This window comes from Neomonachus schauinslandi, chromosome 15 (genome assembly GCF_002201575.2).
Source record: "Neomonachus schauinslandi chromosome 15, ASM220157v2, whole genome shotgun sequence".
In the NCBI taxonomy this organism is placed as follows: Eukaryota; Metazoa; Chordata; class Mammalia; order Carnivora; family Phocidae; genus Neomonachus; species Neomonachus schauinslandi.
The window spans coordinates 41542857-41553507 of record NC_058417.1 but is presented as its reverse complement, the minus strand read 5'-3'; the positions used below and the strand labels follow the sequence as shown (position 1 = coordinate 41553507).

Sequence of the window (10651 nt, the reverse complement as noted above, 5' to 3'; positions counted from 1 at the left end):
CCAAGAGGGGACAAGGTGGGGTGGGCGTCCCCTTCTGAGGCGCACAGTAGCCATGACGTGTGGGGTGCAAGGCTGTGTTGACTTCCTCAGCCTCTCTGCAGCCTTCTTGTCTGTCATGTGCGCCTGAAGGTACTCTGACTACAACCCAGTCCCCAGAGATATCCTGTGTTCTGTCTCCTGTCCTTAGCTTCCTGAGGGCAGAAAGAGGAGGCTTTTACTCCAGCCCACGCACGAACCCACAGGGAACCCAGGTCTAGTGATAGAACAATGCTAGGTGATTGGATTCCCCACCCTGACTTCTGGGAGCTGAGCCTGTAGGGTGATGAAGCACACAAGAAGCCAGGACCCTGGTCAGGACTGTGAGAAGTAGAGATCAGGGCTCAAGGGAGTTGAGTGGGGAATGGTAGTGCGGGCCAGGGGCGTGGGGTGATTTAGGTGCAGGAAGACCATACAGGGTAGATGGGCTGTGGCCCAGATCTGAGCTGCATCGGCAGAGCTGGGGTATTAGCAGTGGGTAGAAGAGATAGAAGTGCACGATCTGTTCAGGTAGGAGGGTTGCTAGTGAATTAGCCCCTTCTTGCTCCTGGGCTTGGAACACAAAAGCCTTCTCGAACAGGGCCCCACTAACTAACAGCCTGCTGAACATGGAATTCTTGCAGCACTCACTCACTTCAGCTTTGAGACGGGGATCCAGGGGGTCAGGCTTTCTTTGGGAAGAAAGAGATAAGCGTCCTTCCCCAGAGCAGTACCCAAGCCTATTGGAGGCCTCGGACTCACAGCCCCTTAGGGAAGGCTGGGGCTGAGGCAGGGGAGGCTGGCGGTCAGACTAGGGTCTTTAACCCACACCCCCTCAACCACGAGTTGGGGGATAATTCCTTTCTTCCCTTCATCCCAGAAAGGAAAACAAGGCTGGCGACTTGGTATAATTACGCCTTTTACACCCTGCACATGGCCCTTGTCCAACTCTGGTCTGAAAGGTGGCACAGCAAAGCTACAGTGACAAGCAGTTGCTTGGCCACACAGTAAAGTGGCACTGGATTACAACCCAATGCATAAGACAACACCCATGAGTCCAGACGGATATGAATGTAGGACTAAGAAATGAGGAAGAATTCCAAATAAACTATATAGATATTCTGTCCTTAGAGAGGGTGGAACATAACTCCTTGTTTGTTAAGTGTGGGCTGCACCTAGTGACTTCCTTCCAAAGAGGACAGCATGAAGAGGGAGAAGAAGCAAATTTACAGCGGAGAAACCTGACAGATGCTACTTGAGCCAGGTCATCAAGGTCACCATCAACCCTTGATGTGTGACGAGAATGTACCCTCCTCGGTGGCCTTCCTCGGCAAAACACATAATCCCGGTCTCATCTTTCTTTAAGGAGACAGATTCCAATAGAGGGCATCCTGGAATATGCCTGACCCGTACTCTTCGCAGCTATCAGAGTCATGAAAAACGAGGAAAGCCTGAGGAAATGCCAGAGCCAAGAGGAGCCTAAGGAGGCACGGCAACTAAATGGAATGTGGGGTCCTGGAACAGAAAAAGGACGACAGGGAAATTGAAAAGATCTGAATAAAGCATGAAGTTCGGTTCATAGTAATGTCCCAACACTGGCTGGTTAGTTGTAAGCAGTGTCCATCCTAGTATGAGGCTAATGACAGAGGAAACTGGGTGTGGGGTATATAGGAACTCCCTGGATTATCTTGCAATAATTCTGTAAATCTAAAACTGTCTAAAAGGAAAGTTTATGAAGAGAGAGAGAGAAAAGGAAAACGAGCAGCTTGGCTCCGCCCCAGCCAAAGCACCACCGGCAAGACAGATGGACAAGGAGCAGGGGTGGGTGGAAAGGAGAGGAGGAGGCGAGTGAAGTGGGCAGCTGCTTTATTTCCGAACAAGATGCCGCATGCAGCCCCAGCCCCGCCCCCACACCTGGGAACCTGAGCACAGGTGAGCTGGGCAGCTGCAGGCCTCTTGAGACAAAGCGGAGGGAAGTCTGAGAGTGTTCCTCCCCTGACCAGAGGGACAGGTCGCCATGGCTGTGGTGTGACGACTCAGCTGTCCGGGGAATAGGGAGTAAAGGGATCGGGGTCCTCTAACGTCAAGGGGAGGCCGGAGGGGGACACACCTTCCCTGTTGGCAGGAGGAAAAGGAACAACGGCTGCGTCCAAGGGCTTGGAGGACAGTAGAGCGGAAGGGCCATCCTTGGGCTGAGTTCTGGAATGCCAAAAGAAGACCCAAAGTGAGAGCAGTGTAGAATCGGAGGGACGAGGGCGTTCCTAGGGAAGGCATCCTGGGTAGGGGCAGCCATAGTCCCGAGCTTTGTTTATTCTCCCATCATGCTGGGCTTCCTCTCTCCCTGGGACTCAATCAGACCCAACCAGAGCCTTGCCTGGGTGCCAAGAGGCTGGCTGCTCACGGTGGGGGCCTTGCCGTGGGGCAGTCCCAGCTGCTGATCCCACAGAAGAAGTCCTCAGGGAGCTCACTCAGGAGTCCATCCAGGTCATCTGCAGGGGTCGTGGAGAGGGTAAACAGAATTAGTGACAACGTTAGGGTTCCACAGGACTCAGGTCCAGAGCTCCTGCCTTTCAGGGGGGACTGGACCTGGCTGCACAGCTGGGGACGTAGCTCCCCCGGGCAGTGGTGACTGGGCTAACGGGCCTGACCCCCATCTTCCCTCTGCTTCCCACACACGCACACACCACAAGAGACAGGGACAAAATGCCCGGGCCTTTCAGTCAAGAAAGACACTCCCCTTGGCCTTGGTGATACCCCTTTTGCCATTCAGAGGCATAGCGCTTGAGCAGATAGGCTTCAGAGGTCCGCTAGTGCGACGCGCTCATTGGACAGAGGAAGACAAAAGGCCGGGAAAAGCCATGAGACGCATTCAGAATCACGGCATCCATTAATCTGGTTTCTCACCTGAAGAGGGCGAGACATCAACCCCTTCCCTGATGGGCCTTCCTGGGCGTGTGGAATGAAAGTAACTGTCCCTGACTGCAGTTCTCAGCTGGGTGCTTATGTCTGAGAACTTGGAAATAGAGCTGACCTCAGCAATCCCTGCTGGTACTATTACTGTTAACAATAGCAGCTACCACTCGCTGAGCCCATGCTCAGGGCCGCACCTGCTGTACTCGTCCCTTTCAGTCCTCACAGTACCCTTTACAGGGCATGGTTCTTCCTGTTGCCATCCCCACTTTATCTGAGAGAAGGAGTTTAAAGAGGTCAAACAGCCTGCCCGTGGGGAGCATACTCAAGCTCCATCTGATGCCAGAGTCACGGCTCCCAACTAGAGAAGTCCCGCGTGAGGGCCGAGCTCAGGCAGCCCACGGAGTCAGAAGAACTAGGCATAACACCTGCAGAGACCAGCTTCCAGTCTGGCACAGAGCACCTGACAAACACGCTGCTGGAAGTCCATTTGCTGGCATTCAAAATTTAATTAAGGTGCCCAGCACCGTACTTGGGGAAGTAAGGCTGGAATTTGATTGTAACAGCAAAAGGTGATGGGGCGCCTGGGTGGCTCAGTCGGTTGGGCGTCCAACTCTTGATTTTGGCTCAGGTCATGATCTTGGGGTCCTGAGATTGAGCCACACATTCAACTCCGTGCTCAGCAGGGAGTCTGCTTGAGATCCTCTCTCTTCCATTCCCTCTGCCCCTCCCCCACCTCAAATGAATAAATAAATCTTTAAAAAAAAAAAAAAGTGCCTCTCACTAGCTACACTATGACTGTTTGGGGAAACTCGATGTTAAATGAAGGGGAATGAGCAGACATTGTGGGCCTAGGAAACTGGGAATCAGAGTAAGAGCTAGTATTGGTGTTTCCCAGCCCTGTCCAGTCACAGGGTGGTCCAGTTAACCACCCTGTCCAGTGGTTACCTGCTTGGCAAGTCTGTCCCTACAATGGAGATGTGACACCAGCCACAATATTCTACAGGCAACTCTCCTCACTTATTTCATGACCACCAGCAACCTTCTGATGATGGTTTGGCTTGTCAGCCAGCTTACTTATAAGGAACGAGTGCAACATTCCAGAGAAGATTCCAGCATAAGGGGTAGATACTTTTTCATAGGCTGTAAGTAAATGGGCTTTGTGGTTTATCCATTGGTCTAATGTGAATTTGGTTAATGTGAGACACTTACCCATAATCCCATGAACTTGGGGGCCAGACAGGGTTGAATTTATGGAATCAAAAAGCTAAGGATCAGACTTGGACTGTGCTAGCTTCACCTGGGTGATGCTGCCTCCTGAAGAACAAGCTGGCCATACCCTGACAGGTATGTTTTTGGGCTTCTCAGGTCTGTATCTTGGTCCCACCCTAACCACGTGGAGGTTTGACTCCTCAGCACTGCCTGAAGGGTATCTGAGCTTAGTCAGGATGGGGAAATCAGCCCCCGGAAGACCCAAGGTGAGGTACAAGGATGGTGCCCGTCCATCTCCTCCTTGTGGCTAACCACATGGTCTAGAAACGGGGGAGACCTGTGGATCCCACTGTATTTGCTTTATGTGGCCCCTGGTCACACTGCTAATTAGTCTGTGGCCTACAGCCTTGCCAGAAAAGATACCACATCTGATTTCTGTAAGATTCTATAAGGCCCAAAGATTCACAGAAGGAGGGAAAAGATGCAGCCAGATTCTCCTGGCTGTGCTATCCAAGAGGAAATAGAAGGAGAACCGCTTTTGCTCCTGGGTGGGCTGACTGCCTTACCTGCTTCCGGGAGTTCTTCCTCAGGGGATGCCACTGCCTCTGCATTCCGTGCTGTTCTGAGGCCTTTTCCAGACTTTGCAGTCTCATGATGGAGGCTGCCAGGGAAGCTTCCTGGGTTCTGGGGACAGAGAGCCTGGTTACTAATGCCCGTGCCCCTGACATCCTTCTGGACAGTTCCATGTCCACCCAGACAACCTCAAAGGAATAGGTAGGGGTTCAGGAAAGACACAACAGAGGAGTGTGGCAGAGGCCAGTCCCCTAGGGGAGGGAGCTGAAATACCAAACACCCCAAACAGCAGATAATTAAAAACACAAAAAACTTTTTTGGGCGATTTTCTTTCCTAATTCTGTTGGTATCTAGTGTTTTAGGAAATCTATATATAGCTGGAGCAGAGTGAAGAGGCCATTCAGAAATATGTTGAGGATTTAGCCGGGGATTAAAAATGAGCTTTGAGGGGCGCCTGGGTGGCTCAGTTGGTTAAGCGTCCAACTCTTGATTTCAGCTCAGGTCATGATCTTAGGGGTTGTGAGATTGGGCCCCATGTTGGGCTAATGCACTGGGTATGGAGCCTGCTTAAGATTCTCTCTCTCTCTGTCCCTCCCCTACTAAAAAAAAAAAAAGAAGAAGAAGAAGAAAAGCTTTTAATAATCTGCACACTAGGGGCGCCTGGGTGGCTCAGTCGTTAAGTGTCTGCCTTCGGCTCAGGTCATGATCCCAGGGTCCTGGGATCGAGCCCTGCATCGGGCTCCCTGCTCTGCGGGAAGCCTGCTTCTCCCTCTCCCGCTCCCCCTGCTTGTGTTCCCTCTCTCGCTATGTCTCTCTCTGTCAAATAAATAAATAAAATCTAAAAAAACCCAAAACACCAACAATCTGCACACTAGCTAATATACAGGCAGGTAATGGAAATTAGTAATTAAGCTGTTAACTATCATTAGCCCTAGGGGATGGGAATGGAGAAGAGTGAGTTTCACGTTTTGCTTTATTCTGTACCATTTCAATTTTTGTCAGTGTGTGTGGATACCTTGAAATTTAAAAGAAAAAGAAGGATGATTTTTTGGAAGTGGGGTGATTTTGAGAAAATGTGGAAGGTTAAGGGGAAAGATGAGAGCAATGGAAGTAGCCCGTTAGAGCTAAAGGTGTAACTTGAGTAGAAGTCATCAAGTCTAACCCATTCACTTTTTAGAAGAAGCAACAGTAGGGGTGGGGACAGGACTTGGACTTGCCCAAGGTCACTTACAAATTACCAGCAGAGCGGGGACATGACCCAGGTCTCCTGACCCCCAGGCCAGGCCATGACAACAACCCAGGATCCCAGGAAGGGGGGAGGTGGCCACAGAGGGGACACCATATGCCAAGTCAAGGCCTGGCTCTGCACTCTTGTCCTAGAGTGGAGCTGCCTGGAACCCCAGTCTCCTTTAGTTCCCCAAAGGGGGGTGTCCCCACTTGAGTTCTGTGCGGGTGCCCCCTCACCCAGTGGAGGTGGAGGCCCGGAGGGCAGACGCAGGGCAAGGGCTGGCTCACACGACAGGCCATACGTGGCTCACTGTTCTCCGCACTGCCACCTGTAGCTGATCTGACCCTGAGTCAGATCTGAGGCCGCACCCGCTGGGAAACCCACAACCTGGTTAGTTCTCAGGTAACTCCTATCCTCTCCGATGCCCAAGTCTGCCATCAGATCCCCAAGAAGCCAGCTACTCCAGGTCCTGTTACTGTACCGGCTGGCAGGCGGCTGCACCAGGAACAGGAGGAGATGGCCCCATCCCCGAAGGCATCGCTTCACCTCAGGGCAACGGCCCCCTTCATGCCTCTGCTCCCCAGGGTGATGGATGGGAAGATACCAGAAGATCCAGCCAGAAAGAGGCCCTGTCAGTCTCCTTTCCATCCTGCTCCTCTTACCTTGGGGAAGGGCTGAGATGGCTTGAGGAAGTTCCCATCCCCGGAATCTGGGCTGTAAATACGGACCAGGTTGTTGGGCGTCACGTTGAGGTAGTGATTTCGGAGCGAAGGAGAAAACACTCCAACCTGGAGCCGAGGAAGGGGGAAGGTCAGAGCCCTCATGGAGCACTAGATGCTTTCAGATGCCACCTGGTCCCCCGCCTACCTCCCCCTTGCTGGCCTCGGCACCAGGGTCACACAAATTGCTTCTGCCCCAGCCCTGGGCCAGAGAAGAACCACTTACCGCACCCACCCTCCTGCCCTCACAGCACAACCCCTCATCCCCATCCACCTCCGAAGAATGGGAGCCAGGCAGACAACTCAGGGGCCTTCTCCAGTGTGGGAGGGTTGGAGAGCAGGTCCCCGTTCGGAGCTCCCCATACCTGCTTTAGCAGCAGCACCGAGCCAGGCTTCAGCTCACTCTGACGGGTCTCAAGCAGCAACCTGTGCACCGTGCCCTGCATCTCTCCTGCAAATACCGCATGGCCCATCAGTCTGGGTCAAGGGCAGCACAGGGACTGGTTTGAGCCCTGGCTGGGAAGTGGGCCATTCACTGCCTCAATTTTCCCGTCTGCGAATGGAGAGGACGATTCCTCCTCATCTCCTGAACTCAACGAAGGCCACTCATCAGACTCTCCCAGGACCTGACTCCTCACCCGTGGGGTCCTTGAAAACCACGCTGGCGTCCATTGTGCTCCGACTCAGGGACTTGATCATCACTGCCATGTTGGGGACCTTGTTCCTGGGAAGCTGCTTCAGGGCTGCCTGGTTACAAGGAGAGGCATTTGCTGAGCAAGCCACGTCCTACCTGTGAGGTTCCCAAGTGTGCCAGGGCAACCCGGGAGCTGGGAGGGGGCGCAGAGTACAGATGTGGTGAGGATCTGCCTTTTGTGGAGGGCAAAAAGGCAGTCTGAAGGACTCATCCTGTCTCTCTCTCTCTAGCAGACCCGAGGCTGGCAGGTCCTTCATTTATCCCCCCTGCTTTCTTTCTCCAGCATATATGTATTTATACAGAGCTCCATCACCGCAGGCCATGGGCACATGTCCGCACAGGACCCTGGACCTCTAGGGAGCTTGAAAGGTAGCCGTGTACTCACCCCACCTCATCCAGGGCCTGGACATGCAGAGACATACCCATACCCCACTTTCGCCTTCCACCTGTGCCCCATAGTAGTGAAATCCTGGGTGAGTGGAAAATACAACCAAAGGGCCTCCATGCAGCTGCTCAGAGATAGGCCTGGGGTAAGAGGGAGCAAATGGACAGCCCCTTTCCTAAGGTGGAGTAGGACAGCAGGTTGGTGAAAAGGAGAAAAATGGTCTTTCTTGCACGTCTCAGCACCCAGGATCCTTACCTTCCGCAGCACCATGATGATGCTGTAGGTACAGAGGAAGCAGGTAGAATCTCTCTCGTCCAGGCCCAGAGCAGATTTCATGGCCAGCCAGGGCCCTCGCCCAAAATCCTCCTCCGCCGATGCCTGGGAACTAGTAACAATCTGGCACCACAGAGCAGAGGGGGAGCCTGCATTAATGGATTCACCCTGCTACAGACCTTGGCTGAGACAGGATGGGGGGCTGCGAGGGAAGGGCGAATTCCCTATAGCATGGTGACCAGTCTCTCCTCTCCTACATCACAAAACAGTATGTGAGATTTTGTTGCATAGCACATCTTTCACTAAGCAGAGATAGCAAAGGTGCTCCTTATTTTATTTTTTTATTTTATTTTAATCAAGTCCTGACTTTAGTTGCATTGAAGCAAAAGGCTACGTCTCTTGTGTAATAGACTCGAGAAGTCTTAGGGCCAGGGAGCCCCCATACACACTGACAGGCTTCCAGAGTGCCTTAGCCATTTTTTTTTTTTAATTTTATTTATTTGGCAGAGAGAGAGAGACAGCGAGAGAGGGAACACAAGCAGGGGGAGTGGGAGAGGGAGAAGCAGGCTTCCCGCCGAGCAGGGAGCCCGATGTGGGGCTCGATCCCAGGACCCTGGGATCATGACCCGAGCCGAAGGCAGACGCTTAATGACTGAGCCATCCAGGCGCCCCGAGTGCCTTAGCCATTTTGAAACCAGTCATAGTTTATTTGGGATGCCTCTGGCTTGACTATTAGCCTCCTTATATTAAAAAATGCTTTGGGGCACCTGAGTGGCTCAGTTGGTTGAGTGTCTGACTGTTGGTTTCAGCTCGGGTCATGATCAGGTCATGGGATCGAGCCCCGCATCGGGCTCCTCACTCAGTGCAGAGTCTGCTTGTCCCTCTCCCACTGCACCTCCCTGTGCCCTGCTCTCACGCTCTCTCTCTCGAATAAATAAATAAAAAAATCTTAAAAAAAAGAATGCTTTGTATCCAGATGAGTATTTGCTACTCTGGATCTGAAGCGGGCTGGTGGATCTGTGGAAGTGCAGCAAAGAGAATTAAAAGCAAAAGTAGGTCTGAGGGCAGAGCAGGTCAACCAGAATCCCAGTGAGGAGGGAAGATGGGTCTCACCCACCAAAAAGAAACCCACTGGAGGCCAGACGAAGGCAGATCCTTCCCAGCTCAGTTCCCCGAAACCTGAGAGGAGGGGATCCTGAGATACAATTTCCTCATACTTCTGACACTCCCTTCCCCCGAGGGAAGATGGAAGTTAGCTGGGCCTTTCTTTCCTAGATGAGAAAGAAGACTGGACGCATGACTTCGGGCAGCATCAGGAGAGGCTTCCCCTTATGCCAGTAAAACCGCCACCTCTCCAAACGGCCTTCACCATGTGCGTGACCTTTGGTGCATGACCCCGGGAACAGGCCTAGCAGCGTAGACTGCTTCCCACCTCCTGGAACCCACAGGGATGTCCCTTGCTCGCTCTTAAACGATGCCCAGAAAATCAGCATTTGCGTGGAACTAGTTACCTCTGTCCGGAATTTAGCCCGAGCACTGTGAGTCGGAGTCTGGGGTGTGGAAACCACGATCTCCTCCAGATTCTTCTCACTGTGCTACAAGGGGAGAGGGAAGGGGAAGGTGAGAGCAAGCACAGCAGCTGTTACCTACAAGTACAGCTTCTTGTCTGGCTTACATAATGAGTTCAGGAAACTATCAGGGACAATTAACACATATCACATCTCTCCTAACGAAGTCTCGGGAGCCTTGTTGGCAGCTCAAAAAAGATGCTTTGGGGACTGTTTAGGAAATGTGAGGAAGCTGGAGCTGGCCCAGGAGCAGAACCCAGGGCTTCCTGAAGGAGGCAATGACCCGGATAGAGAGGCCTGGGATAGGCCCAGGGGCAGCCTTCCCCAAGTCCCTTCTCAGGGACCTACCCCTTCCCCACAGAGCTCCAGCCCAGGAGGAATGTGGACGGCCTCCTTTCATTTTCCTTAGAGTGCTAGCAAAGGGCAAGGAACGGGCAGAAATTATTTGAACCACCCTTAAAATGTGAGAAAAGGAGTACACCAATCACAACCAGAGTGGACCCTCAGGGTCCCATGATCTGGAATCTGATCCAAGATGGTTTGATGGATACTGTCCCTCCACCATCGCTGAAATCCAAACTGTCAGCATAGCGCAGCTTCCCCACGCGGACCCCACACGCCAGCCACAGTGACCTGTTCCGTGTACCTCTGACAGCATCCTGCCCTCACACCTCTGTGCCTTCGCACACACTCTTCCCTGTCTTCCCACTGCTGAAATGCCTCCCAGAGCACAGCCTTCCTACACACACCTGTTAACCTCCTCCCTGACCCTCCAAAGCCCACTCAGGAAGCCCAAGGAGCCCAGTGTCTCCGCAGCACCCAGGGACACTGCATTTGACGTATCATCGTTCCTTCGCATCGGCTTCTTCTGCTGTGCCGTGAACAACTTGGGACAGGAGCTACTGCTATTTTAACCTCTGCGTTCTCAGTTCCAAGCAAATCGCCCAGCGCATACAAGTCCTTAGTAAATATAAGTGAACGGATCTTCCCGCCCCAGTGCTAGCAACAGGAGGCGCTCAACAAAGGAAAGTCGTGAAGTTCTCAGAGCCTGAAGCGCTCTCTCACCTGTGGCTT

At 52.7% G+C, this 10651-nt stretch overlaps 1 protein-coding gene across 1 annotated transcript in view; it reads right to left on the bottom strand.

Moving 5' to 3' along the window:
* Positions 1 to 2412: 2412 nt before the first annotated feature.
* HROB (homologous recombination factor with OB-fold) overlaps positions 2413 to 10651 on the bottom strand; it is a 31079-nt gene continuing 22840 nt past the window's right edge. Inside the window, exons 4-10 of the mRNA XM_021681737.1 lie at positions 9521 to 9604; positions 7992 to 8132; positions 7296 to 7404; positions 7023 to 7108; positions 6601 to 6726; positions 4704 to 4821; positions 2413 to 2504 (exon numbers count right to left, since the gene is read on the bottom strand). Of these exons, the coding sequence (XP_021537412.1) occupies positions 2413 to 2504; positions 4704 to 4821; positions 6601 to 6726; positions 7023 to 7108; positions 7296 to 7404; positions 7992 to 8132; positions 9521 to 9604 (756 nt within the window). The remainder of the gene's footprint in view (positions 2505 to 4703; positions 4822 to 6600; positions 6727 to 7022; positions 7109 to 7295; positions 7405 to 7991; positions 8133 to 9520; positions 9605 to 10651) is intronic.